We start from the raw sequence: 21,611 nt of genomic DNA, 5'->3' as shown, positions 1-21,611 counted from the left end.
CTTTTGCAGTGGGCAGTGTTTCAAATATTTGCACAGCCACATCCCTTTTGGAAGGATTGCAAACATTAGGGCTTTTCCCAACAGGACTGCTGTATAGGAGTGGACATCGTATCAATAAGGGGCTGAACACTTCCCCCTTTATCCAAGTCAGGACACCAGCCTTTGGGGCTCAAACAGGGGCACCGTCAGGAACAGGATTGCTACAGTTCTTGAACAAAACAGTATATTCAAGGACCTATAATACACCAGAGGCAAGACTGGAGATAACAATGCTTTATTTGTACATTTCAGCAACAGGAGAAATAATTGAAGATGCAGTTGTCTGCTTTGTTGTAAAGTATAAAAACATTTAATTATAAATATTTTAGCTAAAAAAGCGTGATTTTATAAAATATAATCTGTGAAGATATATACACAGTTTAATTGTTTAGTGATTCTCTCACCTGACATTAGAGTTTTTTTTTTTCTATTTATTATTCCATGCTCACAGTTTAGTGCTCATAGTTTAAGCAAAACAGACAAGTGAAAAGACAACTGGTGAGTTTTGTTTTGGAAGGAAACAAAAATGCACAAAGTGGGGCAATAGCAGAGGCAGAACTTCAGCAAATCCATGTTTAGAGAGGTCTCGCAAGGGAACACCATTTCTTTTGCTGTGACCACAGCATTTATGGCATTTTAACATCTGTGGACAGGTCTCCTGTGTTTTTGCAAGTAAATGGCTAAGTTTAGTGCAAGCTTTCTAAATTCAATCCAGCTAAATGCGCTAACTGGGCTGCTGTTCCCTTCTTGAACAGGAATTGCTCAGTGTGCTGGGCTGGTTTTATCTGTCATGGCTCTAACGAAATCAAAGTCACCTTTACAATTCAGGATATGAGCAGACTTCCAAAGATAAAAACCCAGAGTGCCATCCAGTCTCATGATCCATCTGGCAATATCCCTTAAAAGCTGTTTGCTCAAACTCTAAGGCTGGAAAAGGAGTGAAGTTGTACAGTACACTAAATATGATGGAATGTGAAAGATGTATGGTCAGGCAACTCAGTTTTCTATTCCTTCTTTAAGTGAGAGAGACAACTTCCTACTTTCAAAGTCTTGAAAAAAATCATGCCTCTTATTGAAAGGTTTGTTTCTATGGCACTTCAGTGAAGGAAAAGGGGAAGACACCAACATGATATTGGGCAGCAGAAAAAAATCTACACAAAATCATAATTAATTTCATCCATGTCCCTAGTAACCATCTTTCTATTCACAGTGTTCGCACAGTGCCTGTGGCACAGGGCTTTGAGGAAGACATGAGAAACAGTCAAGGATGCGTGACAACACCCAACAGCAGTACAAACATACAGGAAACACATCTGTACTTGTACACCCTGATTTACACAAGACCTTACTACTTGCCTGTAAGCAAGGAATGAATTAATAAGGAATGAAGAGGAAAATGGCGTATAGAAAAGAAGGAAAGAATGAAGTAGGCAAACAACACTTGTCAGTGCTCACCCACAATTTGCTACTTGCTGTTTCAGCTTCAGGGTGATGCGCTTCTGATGGTTCTGAGCAAACAGCATGTACACAGCTCTTATGGTTCACACCGCTATGAGTGCGCAGTAACTGCAAGAGTTGTGTCCTTAGCAATTCAGAAGGATCTTCAGAAGAGGAAGGCTAGCAAAGCTGGAACGGGTTTCAGGCAGGATCCAGGCCGTACTCTCCAGGTAGAACCCTGGTCTGGGAAACGTACCAAGTCACATGCGATCTCAGAGCCCGTGTTGACCAGTCTGCTACTGGCTAAACGCAGACTTCAACTCCCTGAAAGCTGCTCGGCGGTTTCTCCTTTCCTCCTCTTCCCGCTTCCGCTCATCCTGCTCAGCTTTTATCTCCGCTTCAAACTTACTGGCTGAAGACAGAGCTTGAGCCTAAGGAAAAGAGGAAAAATAATGAAGAGTGCGCAAGCCTGGTGTCAGAGGCAGAGCAGTCGGAGCTGCTCTCAGATGAGCAGCACACGGTGCCGCACATGCCCCTTGCTGGGAAGCTCTGCCAGGAGGGGTCAAGTGTTAATTATGCTGCAGCAGTTGGGTACTTGCACCAAGCACCCGTTAGCTCAGTTGACTGACATCAATGCAGGAAAGGTCATTTGTGATTACATCGCTAACAAGAGACCAAAATCATGCCATCAGTTCTAGGTTAAGTACGTTCTTTCTGTGGTCAACCAGCACAGCTTAAGCTGTGAGTATACACTGATAGAAACTGCTGCAGAAAACAGTTCTGAATCACAGCCAAATTAGAGAACATCATACTACATCACAGATAATCTGCAGATCAAAGAGACATTGTTTATTTGCTGGCTATTTTTCCAGCCTTCTTTCCAGCTTTCATCTGAGTACATCTGCTGTGCAATAGCTGTGCTATGCTCTTGGGAAAAAAACTTCTTATGTAAACAGGCAGGATTATTTTCTAAGAGAGCTTTCAAAAGGGGTGCTTTGTCAGCTTCAAACGGTGCACAGCTCTCTGCCAGCCCCAGGACTCTGTGCAGTAATTCTGATTCCAAAGGTTGCACAGAGCTGCTCAAGAAAGGCGGCTGAAATCCTGCACACCAAAATACTTTGTGTACCACCAAGCTCAGAGTGTCTCAATTGTTGGGACTTTTGCAAAATGAGAAAGTCAGTCCCTGTGCACTAGTTTCCAGGATGCTTTTGAGTTTAAAAGGATCAGCCAGCTTGTCAAGCGCCAAGCCAGACACAGATGGACCAGTCAGCTCTAGCAGAGTCCCCTACTCCCGAGACCGTGAAGCAAGTGGTTTGAGCAGGGCCTGCACATACAGAACATTCTTGCATTGCTCTGTGCCACACCATACCTTGGCTTCAAAGAAGTTCTTGGCTCCCTTGACTCCTTCGATGGAGACATCTATCTCCGACAGCTTTGCAAGTGTCATCAGGCCACTGTCCTCCTCAAGCTCCCCAGCTGCAGCTTTATGGAAAATCAGCAGGAACTAGCCAAAGAGAGAGGAAGCATGCAAATCTTCACTAAGGTTCAAACAATTTTAAATGCAAGCAGTACATACATTCACCTGCAGGGCAGGGATTTACATTCTTAGCAAAGGAAAGCAGATCGAATAAACCAAGGGCCACCATGGAACTTTGGCTCCAGCACACGGCTGCTTTGGACTCAAGAAGCAAAAACTTCAAAAGAAGAGTGACTTGCTATGGAGGAGGCCCATGCGTGAGAAGCACACCATCTCTCCACCTGCCCAGTTCTGTATCCCTGTCCTCCCACCAGCTTCCCCAACAATTTTGTTGTCTCTGATCACATCCTACAATGAAGGCAGGAGACCAAAACCAGCCCTGGCACGAATCTGAGCCCAAATCCTGCTACCCTAACCAGCTGCACTGGGGCGGCAGCACGTTCCTCAGAGGACAGCAGTTAAAGCCATATGCTGGAGGGGGACGGAGGGGCAGCCTCCACTGGGAGCCCTGCCTTACATCCTTCCAAGCCTCATACAGGAGAAAATTAAGGCCAAATACACCAAGACGGGAGGTGGACACTTCAAATCACGCCCTGTCTAGGACATGGGAGAAGCTATGTAACCTGTCCTTGGAGCTACGCCTCAGTTTGTCCCAGGGAGCCCAGACTTACTTAGTTAAAGTTGGGAAAACGTCTGCATTTCTGTTGTGTCAATTAACTAACATGGAAGAGAGCTTCCCTAGCACATCTGCCAACAGCCAGGACAGACATGTACCCTTGGGACCATCAGCAATGACTTAAGCAAGTATCACTGCTACAGAGCAACTTGTTTTGAAACCTTTGTCTTGTACCAGACAACCCAAGAAACTAGAGCAGGGCATATTTCAACAAGCGAACCATAAAGGGAAACAATCCCACCACCAGCCATGCTAGGGGTCAGAAAAGCATATTTTCTATAGTAAGGACAAGACCTGCCTGCTTGAAAATAAAGTTTTTTTGCATCTCTTAGCTGATATCTGAACTCCAAGATAAGATACGGATGATTTAAGGGTGATAGTAGAGGTCTTCGGAGTCTCCCTCACCCCTAGCATGGGGTCTTGGCACTCAGCACAGCACTGAAGGAACAGGCAGGGCTGCTGTGAAACCCACCTGCAGGGAATGTCCGAATCCCTGGTGCTGCCCTCCCCAAATCCCCCCGGCCTGGGAGTCTGCTCGCTCTTACCGAGAGCCCACGTTACCCCAGAGGAGGGCAGCAGAGCCCCAGCATCTGCGCTGCAGCCAGCCCAGCTCGCTCTCCTGCTTGGGAGCCAGCAGGAGCTGATGGAGACGCGGAAGCTTGGGAAGGTCTCCCCAGAGGAAGGGTGGGGAGGTGACGGCAGGCCTGGCTGCCCTCTCACAGACTCAGCGTTACCAGGCTCTATACAGCTGCCCCGTAACCTGTGTGTGCTCAGCATGGAGCAAAGCCGACACTCGGCAGAGACAGCTTCCCCTCTCCCCAAACACACACAGCACATTAAACGACGCTCTGCTGAACAGTCTGGCCCACTCAGATAGAAACCATCAGCCCCCAGGACATCCTCTTGCTCTGCTCAGATCCGCCGGGTTCGGGCTAGTTCCTCTCCTCTGCCACAGAGCAGGGAGCTCTCGCAGCCAGGCTGGCATTAGTCATGGTTCCTCCTTGCAGTTCTGCTCCACCCGGCCAAGTCCCACTTCCCGGCATCTAAAAAAGGGCGGTGGAAGCAGAGCAATCCTGAGGTCTGGTGCAGCTGCCACATGGCGAGGCAGTGGAAACACCCAGTCACAAGAACAAGTGTGCATGAATCATGCTGAAACCAGGGCTGGGGCAGCATTCCTCTGGCTGACAGGGGCCGCGGCAGCCGGGAAGAGTGGGCTGCACCGGAAGGCACGAGGAGCTGAGTCAGCCTCAGAGGCAGCCCAGGGACCAGGCAGGATTGCACTGCCTGTCTCGGGAGCTTGGGAGCAATGCTCTTCCACACAGCTCACCTCGCTGCTTACTCACCCTCCAGGTATCAGGCGTCCCTAGACAGGGAGCCTCAGCAACTGTCTTGCAATTCCCTGAGCAGTGCAGGAAACCACAGTGCAGATGTGCTGCTCTTCCTGACTCTCGGCTCACATGCCTTGTTGGTTTGAGACACTTAAGGCTGAGCTATACGACACATCAGAGAAGCCACAGGAAAGAACACTGCTACTTTTTAAACTCTTGCTCTAAAGGAGCAGGACATACTCCTTACCCCTGCTGACCTGGTGCAGACCAAGATGTATGCAGTCTTGCATCCCTAGCAATCTAAGGCCTATCCTGCGGTGCCCAGTGTCCAAGAAATGCCCCAGTCATTCCCCCACGGGCTCTGCATGAATCCCTCGGGGTGCAAGGGGAGGTAATACACCAACTGTCCGCAGCAGCTTTGCAGCAGCTTGCCAAGAAGCAGAGGCACCCAAAACGGTGGTTTGCACCAACCCTGCTAGCAAACACAGTGACGTGGGGCAGCATTCAAACACTTGAGTGTGGCATGAGGGAGCGTGGGTGGATTTTCAGAGGTTCTAGATAACAGCTTAAGTTAGGTATCACTATTACCACAGGAAAATACAGCTAATTGCTGTAATTAGGTAAACCGATGTTCACAATTTTTCCCCCGCTGTACCTGAACTTTAAGCCTAAACTGTTTTACTCAGCTTATGGAAATTGTCTAGTGCAGGTGACTGACAATGCCTTGAGGGACTCTGGAAGGTCAACAGCAGCAGCTGCTCTCCTCAGGGGCCACCAGTAAGTCAGCCCGATACAAGGTTGCTTTCCAGCTCACATGCACAGGGAGGACCAGTACTATTCAAAGCAACAACAAAAGGTGGCTTGTTGCAAGTGAAAGGGATCCCTGAGATTCTCTGGCCCAGCCTAGAAGCCTATCTCCCAGCCAATACATCGGGGCTTGTTATCCCTAGCGAGTCAGGGAGGCCTCCGGTGCTCCAGCTACACCCTGCAAGCTCAAATATTCATTTTAACCAAGGTTTCTCCTGTTGTCACAGCACTCCAAGGCAGCTTGATCACCCTCCCCATGCCTGCTGGTCACCACCAACGAGAATGGGAGCAGGACAGGGCCGTGGTGGCAGGTTCAGCCCTCTGCACCCACTAGGAAGCAGAGCCAGACCTAGAGCAAGGCGGGAAGCACCCTGCTCCTCTGCCACGGGAGGCTTTGGGTGCGTGCCAAGCTGCTGTGCTCCAAGTGTAATCAGTTCCCGGAGCTCCGCTGGTGGTGTTGCCTCATTCCAAGCTGCGTGCCACGGAAGCTTGTTTGCCTGACCGTCGCTGTGCATCTGGCCGGGTGCTGCAGCAGCCCCAGCTACCATGTGCCACGGGCTGGCAGCACCCTGAGCCCAGGCCACCTGACAGGCACCCACACGCAGGGAGCTCTGCTCCAAACAGGCGGTGGCAGAAGGGGGGCTTTGGCACCACTTGCACAGCACTGCCAGGACACAGCAGCACCTTCCAGAGCCCCAGGGGACAGAGGCACTTCTCTTTCACAGCAGGGAGCATTTGCAGGAGTGCCCGGAGGCCATAGCACGTGCAGCAGGACATAGGGCTGCTCAGGCACATGCAGGCACTGGCTGCCTCTCTGCACTGAGATCTGCACGGCCTCCCACGCTCGTCTCTCCCAGCCTGACCCAGGGCCAAGGACACGACACCCGTCCTGCTCCGCTGGATTCTTTGCTGCCCTGAGGAGGACTTTTTGACTCCAGAGCAGCCTGCTTTCACCTCAGACTAGGCACGTAGCCTTCCCCGCTCAGGGCAGCTGCTGGCTTAGAGCTTTGCTGGCACAAACTCACTAACTTGCCTCTCAGATTTCTCTCTCTGTACTGGCCTGGCCCCATAAATCTGAGTCTTTGTGTTTTTGTCTTGGGCTGCTGACTTTACAACAGGACTGGAGCCTGTGGCCCTGCCTGGCCCCACAGCTTTTTGGCTCCCTCTGTGCCTGCTTGCAGCCACCGTGCCAGCTGACCCTCGTCCCGTGCACAAACCTTCTCTGCCAGGGCTCAGCAAGAGCTCAGCCCCTTCAGAAAGGCAGCAGCCCAGCTGCTCAGGGCTCCTCTCAAAAGCCCTCCGCAGCAGGAGGAAGCAGTGAAACCATCAAAGCTGCAGGACATAAGCAGCTCCGTTCCCTGACTGTCTAAGGGACTATTAATTTAGAAAGGCACCACCACATCCTGCGCATCACTGATTCAAGGAGCAACGCAAGCAGAGCAAAAGATGAGGTAACAGGGTGCTGAGGTATCTGGGTTCCCTCGTGCTGCTGAGGCAAGGCCGGGATACGCTTGACTGCACAGGTTCCTGCCAAGATTTCCTCTCCCCCTTTAGAGATCAGCAATTCCCGGCCTGTCCATGCCACTCTCAGCTGTCCCTATGCTTGACTGATGCCCCAACAGCAGGGGACGGACCTGCTAGCTGCACACACCACTGAGCCAGCGTAACATGCTCAACTGCAGCATCACCAAGCTGAAGCCTCTTTGCACCTCCCTAAAGCTTCCGTGCATGGTACCATCACTGCCACATGGAGATGCACGCAAAGTGCTCCACAGCCGGGGTTCCTCATGGTGTGCCCCACCACTGGTGCTCCCAAGCTTCTCACCTTGCACCCACAGAGGCTCTCGGTCACATCTGCACTTGCTCCCGGGGCTGCCCTTACCTCACGGAAGCTGAGCTTCCCATCAAAGTCTTCATCCACTTCCTTGATCATGTTCTTCAGGCCCAGGTGGGTCTGGGGGGCTCCCAGTTTCTCCATCATCAGCTTGAGCTCCATGAGGTCAATGTACCCATCCCGTCCTGAGTCATACCTGTAGGGTGCAAAAGAGGATCAGCCCTCAGCACTTCCCATCCAGAGCAATGCAGGTATCCTCTCAGAAGAGGAACTGGGTCTAAAGATAAAGCCTGGGGGTGGTTCAAAGCTCAGAAGAGGGGAAGCTGCACAACAGAACCAGGTACCAAAATATATTAAGCTCAGGGAAATCCCAGGCAGCCTCCATGGCCGCCTCACATGGGGGAAGTGCTCAAGGCCAGGCCACCACATGGGAGGATGAGGGTACCCCGCTCTTCTTGATGAGGTTTCTGCTGCCCCATTTGCATGGCTGCTACAGGGGTTACTTCCCATACAGTTTGCACCAGCAGTGCACAGGCATCCCAGGGCCAGCTACTGCCTTGTCCCTCATGCACACATAGAGGAAAAGCTCAGCCCAGTGAGGATCTCCCAGCAGAAAAGGAGTATCCTTGTTTGCAAGCACAGTACATCTTGCCCAGCTGTTAAGATGTTCCCTCTCTGAAAGGCTTTTATACCACACAAGTGCTTTGCCTCAGGGCAGCTGTTTATGCCCCAGGCAGAGCTTAAAGGCAGGCACAGAGGGAGAACAGTGTGCTAGGGTAGTTTTCACTGGGAGAAGAAAAACACTCCCACCTTGAGAGGGGAGATGGCATTAGGAGCAGGCCTGGAATGGGGACACGTTCCTATGAGAACGGGAAGGACTGCTAGAAACCTTCCCACCAGGAAATCACCCACGCTCGTACTTCAGGAGGCAGCAGGCAGTGACCCGCAGCGGCGCCTGCAAAGCTGAGCAAGGGGGAGGAAAGGAGGACCATCTTTATAACGTGCCTCCATTGATGAGCAAGCAAAGGTCAGGCTGGGAGGGTTAAGGAAGAGCAAGAGGCTCTTGCTGGAGCAGACACGACACTATGGCAGGTTGGGCAGCTGCTTCCCAGCAGCAGTCCTGCCGATGGTGCAGGAAGCAGAGAGGCTGGGAGCACCATTCCAAGCAGAGCAGAGCACTCGCTGCAGAGGGGCAGCCAGGAGCTGTGGGGCTCCGAGCTCCAACAACTGGGAAAGGCAGCTCCAGGCACAGCACTGTGGCTTCCTTCTCCATCGGGAGGCAGTCAGATGCTCCCAGCTGTCATCTTACACTCGCTGTTAGCTCTCCTCCGAGGAGAGGAACGGCTGTTGCCACTATAGACCAAGGCTGCCACAATGGTGGTTTCCCAGGAAGGCGGCGCTTTCCAGCTGGCAAAGCTCATGGCCACAGAGAAAACCACAGCAGAGGAGGGCACGAATGCAGCTGCATGCCCCAAGCTGCCTGCTGGCCTGGGCAGGACATCCCAGCACTTCCCCTCTCTGCAGCTCCAGCTTCTAATCAGCCTTGTCACTGCATTCCCAGAGAGCCCCATCACCTCCAAAACCAGCTTTTGGACTTGGCTTCATAGGCCCAACTGACCCTGAATGGCAGGAAAAAAAAGCTCCTTCTCCAGCTCCCTATCCCCAGGCTAGCTTGTATCCCTCACGCTACCAACCTGCCTGGAGTATTCAGCAAGTTCATGAGTCCATCATGTGGGAAAGCGTTTGGGAAAAGTAGTGGAGCGCAGAAACCTCTATAGGAGCCAAAAACAGGTCACAGACCTCACAAGTCAGAAAAAAAGAAGGGCACAAAGTTTATCACCACAAGAAAGCAGCCAGTTAATTTTGAGCTGTGTGGTAGCACCTTCACCACGCCTGGCACTGAGCTGCCTTTTCAAGACCTCACCAAAACAATACATGAAATCCCTCCTGTCTTGATTTATCCAATTACTTTAAGTTTGGGGAGGAAAGCCTTGGGAGGTTTTCCCCTCCAAAATAAGGAATATTGTGGCAGGGAAGCGCTTGTGATTCAGGGATTCTTTTGGCCCCCCAGAGCTGCCACTTGTTTGGGGCTGGTGTGTCCAGGTGCTCACAGGGCGCTGAGCCCACAGGCGAAACAGAAAGGGTTAAGCAGGCAGGCTGGGCGCTGAGCAGGCGGGCACAGCTTCAGGGCTCTGTCCTCACGGCGAGGAGGCAGCACAAAGCCTGGATTGTGAGAAACTGGGTCTTGTCAGCAGCGGGCTGCGCTGGCAGAGCGGCGCGCTGTACCAGCCGCACAATAGCGCTCAGTGCGTGGGGCTGGGCTCGCTGGGAGCCCGGGCAGCAGCAGGGCAGGCCACTGAGGGGCTCAGGGCTGTGGTGTGTGGGAGAGGAGCTCCTGGGGACAGCGAGCACCAAGAACTGCTGCAGAGTGACAAGTCCCTTTGTCAGGGACAGGAGAAGGGACAGAGAGGACACAGGCCCTCAGCACCGGCCCTGCACAGCAGCAGCACCATGCAAGCTGCTGCATTGCCTCCCCGCCCCCACTCCCCTCCTGGAGCAGCCCGAGTATTTTAGAACTTTGGTGCATCCACCCGACAGCCACGGAGCGGCACAGCGAGACTATTTAAGGAGAGGCATATTTATAGGCCTTGGGAAAGCGTCACTTGCTCCCCATCGCGCCCCTGCCCCGTGCGCTGGCAGACGCCCAGAGCGGTGGGCACAGCCGAAGGCTGGAGCGTCCCTCCCGATGCCCCTTGTCTGCCTCGAGAGGGTTCCTGCTCACGCTGGCACAGCGGGAGCCCCAGGGCAGGCTCAGACCCTGGGCGCTGCTACGAGCGCTACCGCCAGCGGGATGAGGGTTTGCAGCGCAGCCGCATCAGCATTCCTGGCAGCAGATAAGACACCCAGCGCCTGCCAAAATCCGCTGCAACAAGGATGCGCCCAGATTCCCACGCTGGCTGTCTTCCACGCGGCTCCTGAGGTGCCGGGGAAGGAAAGCCATCGCACCAGTCGGGGAAGGAAAGGATGCTTGCTCAAGAGCAAGATATGTTGTGTACAAGTGCTGCCCAAGAAATACCCCAAGCCACTTCCCCTGGGAGAGAGAACAAGTTTTCCATTCCGGAGCAGTGACCAGGGTGCCCAGGACCAACAGTGGCGCAACACAGTGCATATGGAGGTGCGGGGGTGGTTCTGTACTGGAAAAAGGAGGAAGGAGAGGGGCAGGGAGGAAGAGGGAAATGCTAAGAACTGCATTACCAGCATTGAGGTGACAAACCCCTCCTCAAAAACCTGAAAAACATCAAGAAAAAGAAAATATGCGTAGTTGAATGAGAAATAACTTTGAATTTGGTTCTGGAGGATCAAAGAGTCCTTTGTAGGTGTCCACCCTTCTTGAGAAAGGCTGGAAGAACCTGCCCTCCACACACGCTTGCACTCCTGCACGCTTGCCACACACTGGGGGCAACAACACATCTGGCCTGCAATTCCTGCATGCTGCAACTGCCCAGCGCAGGCTTTGAAGTGAAGCACAGCAATAGTGCTGAAGCAGTAATAATGTCACCTTAAGTATTTCAAAATCTTTCCTAAGTAGCACTTTATTCCCTCTTGGCGTGGCATGGCATTGCATTGGGAGCTCAGAAAGCTATTATGCCCTGCAGGCAGCTGGAGACACAAGTGGCCTCACCAGGTCAGCAAGGTCTTGGGGCTCCTCAGCCACACAGGCAGCAGGAGCTCTCACCTCTCTGCAGGGCTCTGCACTAGGAAGGACATGCACAGCCCTACAGGAGACTGCTCTGAGGGGCACAAGGGCAAGGCGAGCATCTCCTACGCCAAGCAAAGACCCTCCCTGCAACACTGTGCAAAGCTTCGCTCAGCACCAAGGGTGGCCCAGGCTCTCAGGACCTTCCTCCCACCTGACAGATTAAGCTAATCCAGTGGATCCTCTCTTCCTTCCCCCACACTGCCCCAGGCACAGCCCCACGCTCACCCCTGTCTCAAGTGCCTGCCCCAGGCTGCCGCTAGCTGGGGCAGGCTGGCACGGAGGGGAGCTGCCGAGTTCCTGTGAGTTTGCTTGCAAGACTCACGGACAAGAGGTTATCACGGCCACTGCGGTGCCCGCACATTGTCGGAATAGGCAGCTAATTAGGTCAGGGTATAATTAGCCTGAGCTGCAGACTTCCTGCTCCTGCTGCCAAGGGGAGGAAAAAAAAAAAAATCCCCAGCAGCTCCCGAGGCCACCAGAGGCCTGGCCATGCTCGCGCGGCTCTCGCGTCCTGCAGCTCCCAACAGCAGCCAGACCAACAACCCTGCTTGGCCTGGACTATGGACCAAGAGATGAACAGAAAAGATCATCTGAAGAGCACCTGGGTAAAGTCCTTTCCACCTTGGGCCTCCTACATGGAGACCTCACCTGAACATGGGACTCTGGCACAGAGGGGAAGAGCCCAAGGGGGTCACAGGAGCTGGGTATCCAGGACTGGAGGAATTTTCCTGTTACCCACACCCTGTTCAGGAGGACAGGGCTGAACTTGGCCCTTCTGACAGCCTTGCTATTAGTCACAGGGAAGTCCCATGCCCAGAAGGGCAATCACATCAAGGAAACTGAACCCCAAGGGGTCGGGAAGCACCCACACGCAGTTTGGTTCTTGGCTCCCACCCTGACTCAAAGCAGCCTGAGTTCTGACTCTGCTGTGCCCCAAGACAGATTTGGGCAGAATTACAGCTTTAGCAGCACTTCCCTGCTCAAGAAACCTCTGATCCCAACACAAGTCTGCAACCCCAAGCATGGTCACCTCTCCTAGCAGGGCTCATGAGGAGAGCTAGAGGCAAGGCTTGTCTAGAGGTTTCCAGCTACACAAGAAGTAAGAAGAGGGAAAGAGAAGGAGAAGAACGGGACTTGTAGGGCTCCTGGGGAAGCTCTGGATCCCAGCTCACTCCTGGACAGGAAGGTTTCAAGGAGAGTGCAGGCTTTGCCCTACACACAGGGAACACAAGCGGACGTCCCAATGGAGTCAGGAGAGCAAACTGATAAGCAGCAATTTCAGACAGGAAGTTTGACCTTAAACCTGACAAGCCGCAGCAGAGGGAAGATATCCTGCTCGCGCAGACATGTCCCTTGCTAAAGTCACCGAAGAGGAGCCCGGAGCGCAGCACCCGGGGCCCACAAACCCCACCGAGACCCAAAGCGCGGGCAGGAACCCGCGGGAGGTGCCTCCTCCGGGCGCTGCCCCCACGCGCGATACCGGCGCAAGGCTCCGACCTCCCCCCCGCCACCTCCACCCTCCAAAAAAAACCCCTTCGGACCCCCCCGTCCCGGCAAGCGCCGCCTCCGCGGCACTCACAGGCGGAACATGCGCTCCATGTCCTTGATCTGCCGCCGGCTGAACTCCTTGAACTCCGTGTAGGGGATTGAAGACGGCGGCGGGCGCGCGGCTGCGCCGCGCCCCTCGTTGATGTCCTGCCGCCGGCTCAGTTTGGCGCTCAGCTCCGAGTCCGCGTTGGCCGTGAGGCAGCTCCGCTCCTCGGCCGGCTCCGTCGCCCGGTTCCCCCCCGTCCGGCTCCCCCTGGGCCGCCGGGGCCGCTCTCCTCCAAGAGCAGCCGCCGCTGCAGCTTCTGCGCCAGCTCCTCCGAGGCCATGGCCGGCAACGCCGCCCGCTCCACGCGCTGCTAGAGCCGCCGCTGCTACCGGCCCTCAACTTTATTCCCTCACTCGGAGGCGGCGCGGCGGGACGGGGGCGGGCCCCGGCAGCGGCGGCGGCGCGGGGCGGGACGGGGCGGAGCGCGGCGGGACGGGGCGGTGCCGCCGAGGTTCCCCTCCCGGGCCGCCCGGCGCCCCACGCCTCGCTGGCCGCAGCAGGGTTTACCCCACAGAAGGGATCACCTCACAGGCAGCCCCATGGGCAGGATCAGCCTGGTGTCCCCCCGCCCCGACTTCACTGGCCGGGGACCCCCAAAGGTGCCCAGGGAGCGGGTGACTCCACCATGGGTCCTGTGGGGTCACCGCTGGCCAGCAGCTCACCCTCGTTCTGAGTAGCTATTAATACTGCCATAAGGCAGCTTAAGGCTGTGGCTGATGGGATTTACCCTCCCGGGGTCCTAGCACATCATGGGGCAGAGCGTGCGCCACCAGCGAGGAGGCATGCCGTGCGGCTGTTGCACAGTCTGCAGGATGCGGAGCCCATGATGCTGTGGCCTCCACTCGCTTAGCCTTGGAGGCGAGCAATCTCCTGCCAAACAGCGCAAGGGGTCCTGTGCCATTCCCATCCCCAACAAGGGCCCCAAAAGAGTCATTTTGACAAGTGCTTGCGGAGGCATACCAGGCCTTGACCCTGCTTGTGCGCATCTGAGCAGAAGCCGTGTCCTTGCACCCGCACAGCTTGTCACCTTCTGAAGAAAGAAGGAAGGTGGTGAGGAAAAGTCACCCTAAACAGGACTGTAACTGGGGTGAGCTGCACTTGCATACACCGTGTGACAGCCACACTGCGCAAAACAGAACTGTAGAACCAGGTGGATCCTGGTTCTCTCTGGTAAGATTGCTTCAGCTCTGCAAAAACCAGTGACACAGGACATGAAAAGAGAAGGGGACTACATAAGGACAGTGGGGTGGGGAGTGAGTGTGCAGGGTGCGCAGTGAAGAGGGCTGTTGTCTACAGCCATACTACCCTGAAAACACCCAGTCTCAGCAGGGTTGGGCCCGGTTAGTACTTGGATGTGGGACTAACTGGGAACGGGTGCCGTAGGCGCACACTGCTGGTGCTGTGGAGAGGGCTTGCGAGGGTGCTGTCGGGGTCGTTTTGTGTGGAGGGTGTGTGGGGGTGTTGCGGGAGGGCTTTTGTGCAGGTAGCGTGTTGAGAAAGGGGTCGTGAGTTGGGGACATTTCCCAGAGGAGCTAAATCGGCGGCCAAAGCGAAGCGCGGGCACGGGAGCAGCGAGGGGGGGGAGGCCCAGGCCCGGGAGGCTCTGACGCTACGTGGGCGGGGCCAGCAGGGACGGCGGCAGTTTGAAAACCCATGAAAGCGCCTTTTCAGTTCAGTTAACAAAGAGAAGAGCTGTGGAGGGGAGGGGACCTTTCTCGGAGTAACTAAAACGGTGATAAAAGCCACCACATGAAGCGCAGGAAGAGCGCGAAAACCCCAGCCAGCGAGAGGGCAGCGTGGGCGGTGCCAGCAGTGAGGGCCGCGCGTACGAGAGCAGCCCTCAGGGAGCGGGAGCGAGCGGGGAGCGGCGCCTCCAGCAGCGCCGCAGGGCAGGGCAGGGCAGGGCAGGGCAGGGCAGGGCAGGGCAGGGCAGGGCGCGGCGGAGCGGGGCGGGGCTGGGCTGTGCGCGCGTGCGCGCGAGCAGGGCGCGGCGGGGCTGCGAGGGCGGCGCTGCGCGCAGGTGGGGGCCGCAGCAGCAGCGAGCTCCCGCGAGAGCCGCAGCGCGGCAAATCGTGTCCCCACCCGCCAAAACGGGGGTGGGAAGCCACGCTGGTGTTCCAGGAAAACATACAGCTGTCCGCCTGTGGGGCTGTGTTGAGGTCTGACGCCTAGTGAGATAGTGACTGTGTGAGATGTGAGCAGGCAGAAGGTCTGCTCAGCGTGGTAGCTGAGCTATAAGAAGAGGTGGAAAAGCTGAGGAGCATGTGGGATTCAGAGAGGGGATGAAGACTGGCGGTGCTTGATTTGGACCTCTGAAAAACCTGAGCAGGCACCAGGAAGCTCCCAACAACAAAGAACTGCGATATCCATCCTGCAGCTGACACAAAGCGGAAGATATCAAGATAAGGATGAATGGGGAAAGTCGATGCCCAAGGCGGCAAGAGAAATACGTTTTCTTCCATCTCACCTTACCAGGTACCCCTATATAACAGGTATGACACCTTAGAAGATGAAGGGCAATCAGTGGATAGTGAAGGCAAGAGTCCCTCTCCTCCAAAGATATATCTAAATATATATATTTTTATATATTATCTATATACTTATCAGCAGCAAGATTATATCTATTATATCTATATATTGAATGTGTATTATATCTATGTATTTTATCGAATGTATATTATACCTATGTATTTTATCGAATGTATATTATACCTATGTATTTTATCGAATGTATATTATACCTATGTATTTTATCTATGTATTTATCAACAGCAAGAGGAAGACTAGGGAAAATATTAGTATGCTACTGAATGGGCAGGGTGCCTTGGTGGCAGAGGATGAAGAGAAGGTAGAGTTACTAAATGGTTTCTTGGCCTCAGCCTTTAATGCTAGGGCCAGTCCCCATGTACTGAGCCTGGAGATAAGAGAGAGAGAGAACCAAGAGAGAGGAGGACTTTCCGATGGCTGAGGAGGATTGGATTATGGATTATTTAGGCAAACGGGACACCCATAAATCTATGGGCTCAGATGGGATGCACCCAAGAGTGCTGAGGTTATTGCTCAGCCGCTCTCTGTCACCTTCAAAAGGTCATGGAGGGCAAGGGAGGTACTGGAGGGCTGGAAGAAACCCATGTCACTGCAGTCCTCAAAAAAGGCAAGAGGGAGGAGCCGGGAAGCTACAGGCTGGTCAGCCTCACCTCTGTCCCTGGAAGGGTGATGGAGCAGCTCATCCTAGAGACCGTCTCTAGGCCTGTCAAGGAAAATAAGGTAATCAGGAGTAGTCATCATGGATTCACCAAGGGAAAGTCATGTTTGACCAACCTGATAGCCTTCTACGATGAGGTGACCGGCTGGATGGATGATGAGAGAGCTGTGTATGTTGTCTACCTTGACTCCAGCAAAGCTTTTGACACCGTCTCCCAGAACATCCTCATAGGGAAGCTCAAGAAGTGTGGACTGGATGAGTGGATAGTGAGGTGGATTGAGAACTGGCTGCATGGCAGAGACCAGAGGATGGTGATAAATAGGGCCCAGTCTGGTTGGAGGCCTCTGGCCAATGGTGCCCCCAGGGGTCAGTACTGGGCCCGGTGCTCTTCAACTTGCTCATCAGTGACTTGGACGAGGGCACAGAGGGCACCCTCAGCAAGTTTGTGGGTGATACCAACCTGGGAGGAGCGGCCGACACTCCCGAGGGCTGCGCTGCCATTCAGAGGGACCTCCTGAGGTTCAACAAGGACAAGGGCAGGGCCCTGCACCTGGGCAGGAATAACCCCAGGCACCAGCGCAGATTAGGGGTTGACCTGCTGGAAAGCAGCTCCATGGAGAGAGATTTGGGAGTCCTGGTTGACACTAAGTTAACCATGAGGCAGCAATGTGCCCTCGTGGCCAAGAAGGCCAATGGGCTCCTGGCTGCAGCAGCAGGAGCGTTGCCAGCGGGCGAGGGAGGGGATCCTGCCCCTCTGCTCAGCTCTGGGGAGGCACCTGGAGCATTGGGGGCAGTTCGGGGCTCCCCAGTACTAGAAGGACATTGAGCTTCTAGAGAGTGTCCAGCGGAGAGCCATGAAGATGATTAAGGGACTGGAGCATTTGTCATATGAGGAAAGACTATGTCAGCTGGGCCTGTTTAGCCTGGAGAAAAGAAGGCTGAGAGGAGATTGGATCAACATGTTCAAGTATCAGGTGTGATTGTAGGGAGGATGGGGCCAGACTCTTCTCTGTGGTGGCCAGTGTTAGGACAAGGGATAGTGGGTACAAACTGAAACACAGGAAGTTCCACTTCCATGTGAGGAAGAACTTCTTTCCTGTCAGGGTGACAGAGCCCTGGAACAGGCTGCGCAGAGAGGCTGTGGAGTCTCCTTCTCTGGAGATCTTCCAGACCTGCCTGGATGCCACCCTGTGCCACATTCTCTAGGTGTCCCTGCTGGAGCAGGGGGCTGAACTTGATAATCTCTAGAGGTCCCTTCCAACCCTAAGCATTCTGTGATATATCCAGGGTTAAAAAGGCTGGTCCCCCCTATTATGACCACCTGCAGTAAGAACAAAAGGCAAGTTATAATCATGGGGGATTCTACAATAAAGGAAAGAGAGGGTCAAATATGTAGAAGGGACCCGCCCCTGTAAGAGAAGAATGCTGTCCTGCTGTTGCTCATGTTAAAGGGGTCACCAAGAAACTTTCCAGTTTGACCCACAGGCTATATTACTCATTGCTGGCCCTGCATGTGACAGGAGAGGAATAGGTAATGTGTATTCTGAGAATAATGCAAGAGGGACTTCATGCAACGGGGATGGATAACCAGGATCTTAAGTGTGCAGGTCATAATCTCCATCATTATTCATCTTCCATCATTGACTAATCTGATATCCTTCTATGATGGAATGATCAGCTGGGTAGATGAGGGGAGAGGGGTGGATGTCATAGATGTGGATTTCAGCAAGGCTTTTGACCCTGTCCCTCCTGGACAAGCTCTGGCAGTGTGGGTTAGATGAGTGGCCGCTGAGGTGGATTAACAACTGGCTGGATGGCAGAACCCAGAAGGTGGTGCAGAGTCTATTAGGAGGCCTGTAGCTAGCGGTGTCCCCCAGGGGTCAGTCGTCAGCCCAGTCCTGTTCAATTTATTCATCAGTGACCTGGATGAAGGCACAGAGTGCTCCCTCAGCAAGTTTGCTGATGGTACCAAACTGGGAGGAGCAGCTGATACCCCAGAGTGCTGCACTGCCATCCAGAGGGACCTGGACGGACTGGACAACTGGGCGGTGAAAAAACCTCATGAAATTCAACAAGGCCAAATGCAAGGTCCTGCACCTGGGGAGGAATAACCCCAGACTCCAGTACAGGCTGGGGACCGACCGTCTGGAGAGCAGCTCTGCAGAGAGGGACCTGGGTGTCATGGTGGATGACAAGTTGACCATGAGGCAGCAGTGTGCTCTTGTAGCCAAGAAGGCCAATGGAATCCTGTGGTGCGTTAAGAAGAGCATCTCCAGCAGGTCGAGGGAGGTGATCCTGCCCCTCTACTCAGCCCTGGTGAGGCCACATCTGGAGTATTGTGTCCAGTTCTGGGCTCCACAGTACAAGAGGGATGTGGAGCTGCTGGAGAGAGTCCAGCGCAGGGCCACAAGGATGATCAGGGGCCTGGAACATCTGCCCTATGAGGAGAGACTGAGGGAGCTAGGCCTATTCAGCCTGGAAAAGAGAAGGCTGAGAGGGGACCTGATCAGTGTCTATAAGTACCTCAAGGGAGGCAGTGAGGAGGATGGGGCCAGCCTCTCTTCACTGGTGGCCACCAAAAGGACTAGGGGAAATGTCTACAAACTGAAGCATCAAAAGTTCCACAGGAACTTAGGGAAAATTTTAACAGTGAGGGTGACAAAGCACTGGAACAGGCTGCCCAGAGAGATTGTAGAGTCTCCTCCTCTGGAGATCTCCAAAACCTGCTTGGACGCAGTCCTGTGCCACGTGCTCTAGGTGACCCTGCGTGTGCAGAGGGGGTTAGACTAGATGACCTCTAGAGGTCCCTTCCAACCTTAACAATTGTATGATTCTGTGATGGTGTGATCATTCTCCCTGGTGGTGACAGCACCAGGAAAAAGAACAGGAAGATACAATCTTTTAGCACGAGGCTCCAAGGCAGGTGTGGTAAAGAAAACTCGGTGTACATGAGGAACAGGAGGCCTTATACAGTACCAGGGGAGATAGAATGGGATGGGATTCATTTTTTGCGAAGGGGAAAGAGGATCCTCACTAATGAGGAAGTGGACCTTTCCGATAATGCTATAAACTAGATGACACGAAGGAGGAAGAGAGCATGCTGGAGGTGAGGTAGGTGATGATATAATGCTGGGAGTACTGAGGGCTGTAGATTTCTGACTGAGTTAGGTGTGTCTTTTTCAATGGCATACGTTATGTTAGGTGGGTTGCGTGTAGGGTATTTGAGGGTATGAGGCAAGAGTGGCTTGGGGGATCTTGGAGGTGTTGCATAGTGAGCATACTAGGCGAGGTGGGGTGTTGCGTGGAGGGTGTTTGAGGGCGCGGGGCAAGAGTGGCGCGTGTGTTTGTGTGTGGTGAGCGGGGCACGAGCGCGGTACAGGGTGCCTCGTGCGGTAGTGCGGGTGTGCGGGCCGTGCCGTGAAGAGGGCGCCTGCGGGTGCCGCTCTCGCCTACGGCCATACCACCCTGAAAACGCCCGATCTCGTCTGATCTCGGAAGCTAAGCAGGGTCGGGCCCGGTTAGTACTTGGATGGGAGACCGCCTGGGAATACCGGGTGCTGTAGGCTTTTGCCCGGGGCTGGCGGGGTCCTTTTGCAGGCCGCGGGGTGCGTGCGGCTGTGCGTGTGCTGCTGGTGCTGTGCCAAGGGCTTGCGAGGAGGCTGTGGGGGTAGTGCTTTGTGCGGAGGGTGTGCGGGTGTGTGGCGGAGCCAGGGCTGGTGCGCGGTGAGGCGTGGGGAGCGAGGGCTTGTGAGCGGAGCGTCGTGAGTGCGGCGCTGCCGTGCGCGTTGCGCGCGGCGTGGGGGGCGTTCTTGGAGGTGTTGTTGCGCAGTGAGCGTGCTAGGCGAGGTGGGGTGTTGCGTGGAGGGTGTTTGAGGGTGCGGGGCAAGAGTGGCGCGTGTGTTTGTGTGTGGTGAGCGGGGCACGAGCGCGGTACAGGGTGCCTCGTGCGGTAGTGCGGGTGTGCGGGCCGTGCCGTGAAGAGGGCGCCTGCGGGTGCCGCTCTCGCCTACGGCCATACCACCCTGAAAACGCCTGATCTCGTCTGATCTCGGAAGCTAAGCAGGGTCGGGCCCGGTTAGTACTTGGATGGGAGACCGCCTGGGAATACCGGGTGCTGTAGGCTTTTGCCCGGGGCTGGCGGGGTCCTTTTGCAGGCCGCGGGGTGCGTGCGGCTGTGCGTGTGCTGCTGGTGCTGTGCCAAGGGCTTGCGAGGAGGCTGTGGGGGTAGTGCTTTGTGCGGAGGGTGTGCGGGTGTGTGGCGGAGCCAGGGCTGGTGCGCGGTGAGGCGTGGGGAGCGAGGGCTTGTGAGCGGAGCGTCGTGAGTGCGGCGCTGCCGTGCGCGTTGCGCGCGGCGTGGGGGGCGTTCTTGGAGGTGTTGTTGCGCAGTGAGCGTGCTAGGTGAGGTGGGGTGTTGCGTGGAGGGTGTTTGAGGGCGCGGGGCAAGAGTGGCGCGTGTGTTTGTGTGTGGTGAGCGGGGCACGAGCGCGGTACAGGGTGCCTCGTGCGGTAGTGCGGGTGTGCGGGCCGTGCCGTGAAGAGGGCGCCTGCGGGTGCCGCTCTCGCCTACGGCCATACCACCCTGAAAACGCCCGATCTCGTCTGATCTCGGAAGCTAAGCAGGGTCGGGCCCGGTTAGTACTTGGATGGGAGACCGCCTGGGAATACCGGGTGCTGTAGGCTTTTGCCCGGGGCTGGCGGGGTCCTTTTGCAGGCCGCGGGGTGCGTGCGGCTGTGCGTGTGCTGCTGGTGCTGTGCCAAGGGCTTGCGAGGAGGCTGTGGGGGTAGTGCTTTGTGCGGAGGGTGTGCGGGCGTGTGGCGGAGCCAGGGCTGGTGCGCGGTGAGGCGTGGGGAGCGAGGGCTTGTGAGCGGAGCGTCGTGAGTGCGGCGCTGCCGTGCGCGTTGCGCGCGGCGTGGGGGGCGTTCTTGGAGGTGTTGTTGCGCAGTGAGCGTGCTAGGCGAGGTGGGGTGTTGCGTGGAGGGTGTTTGAGGGCGCGGGGCAAGAGTGGCGCGTGTGTTTGTGTGTGGTGAGCGGGGCACGAGCGCGGTACAGGGTGCCTCGTGCGGTAGTGCGGGTGTGCGGGCCGTGCCGTGAAGAGGGCGCCTGCGGGTGCCGCTCTCGCCTACGGCCATACCACCCTGAAAACGCCCGATCTCGTCTGATCTCGGAAGCTAAGCAGGGTCGGGCCCGGTTAGTACTTGGATGGGAGACCGCCTGGGAATACCGGGTGCTGTAGGCTTTTGCCCGGGGCTGGCGGGGTCCTTTTGCAGGCCGCGGGGTGCGTGCGGCTGTGCGTGTGCTGCTGGTGCTGTGCCAAGGGCTTGCGAGGAGGCTGTGGGGGTAGTGCTTTGTGCGGAGGGTGTGCGGGTGTGTGGCGGAGCCAGGGCTGGTGCGCGGTGAGGCGTGGGGAGCGAGGGCTTGTGAGCGGAGCGTCGTGAGTGCGGCGCTGCCGTGCG

At 55.3% G+C, this 21,611-nt stretch overlaps 1 protein-coding gene and 4 non-coding genes across 5 annotated transcripts; 4 read left to right on the top strand and 1 right to left on the bottom strand.

The window, feature by feature from the left end:
• Positions 1-258: 258 nt before the first annotated feature.
• EFHD1 (EF-hand domain family member D1) lies at positions 259-13,138 on the bottom strand. The gene is made up of 4 exons (XM_088538074.1): positions 12,938-13,138; positions 7,647-7,794; positions 2,846-2,980; positions 259-1,907 (listed from the first exon to the last, which is right to left on the bottom strand). The coding sequence occupies exons 1-4, from the start codon at positions 12,955-12,957 to the stop codon at positions 1,773-1,775; spliced, it is 438 nt and encodes a 145-aa protein (XP_088394200.1). The 5' UTR covers positions 12,958-13,138; the 3' UTR covers positions 259-1,772.
• A 6,466-nt stretch (positions 13,139-19,604) lies between these two features.
• On the top strand, positions 19,605-19,723 carry LOC148591165 (5S ribosomal RNA). Its single transcript, XR_015914116.1, has one exon. It is a non-coding gene; the product is annotated as a 5S ribosomal RNA (ribosomal RNA).
• Positions 19,724-20,161: 438 nt separating this feature from the next.
• Positions 20,162-20,280, top strand: LOC148591164 (5S ribosomal RNA). The gene has a single exon (XR_015914125.1). It is a non-coding gene; the product is annotated as a 5S ribosomal RNA (ribosomal RNA).
• Positions 20,281-20,718: 438 nt separating this feature from the next.
• On the top strand, positions 20,719-20,837 carry LOC148591163 (5S ribosomal RNA). Its single transcript, XR_015914114.1, has one exon. It is a non-coding gene; the product is annotated as a 5S ribosomal RNA (ribosomal RNA).
• A 438-nt stretch (positions 20,838-21,275) lies between these two features.
• LOC148591162 (5S ribosomal RNA) lies at positions 21,276-21,394 on the top strand. The gene has a single exon (XR_015914113.1). It is a non-coding gene; the product is annotated as a 5S ribosomal RNA (ribosomal RNA).
• Positions 21,395-21,611: the final 217 nt, after the last annotated feature.

The sequence above is a fragment of the Tinamus guttatus genome, unplaced genomic scaffold (genome assembly GCF_059628265.1).
Source record: "Tinamus guttatus ecotype Peru unplaced genomic scaffold, ASM5962826v1 Tinamus_guttatus_pri_ptg000927l, whole genome shotgun sequence".
NCBI lineage: Eukaryota > Metazoa > Chordata > Aves > Tinamiformes > Tinamidae > Tinamus > Tinamus guttatus.
This window is presented reverse-complemented; position numbering and strand designations above follow the sequence as displayed.

What these genes read in the sequence shown, in the direction of transcription:
- EFHD1 (XM_088538074.1), bottom strand. Translation starts at nt 12,957, where the DNA reads ATGGAGCGCATGTTCCGCCT. An exon ending in GGAAGCTCAGCTTCCGTGAG is followed by an intron (nt 2,981 to 7,646) that starts GTAAGGGCAGCC and finishes CTCTTTGGCTAG; the next exon opens with TTCCTGCTGATTTTCCATAA. An exon ending in AGAACTTCTTTGAAGCCAAG is followed by an intron (nt 1,908 to 2,845) that starts GTATGGTGTGGC and finishes TCTTTTCCTTAG; the next exon opens with GCTCAAGCTCTGTCTTCAGC.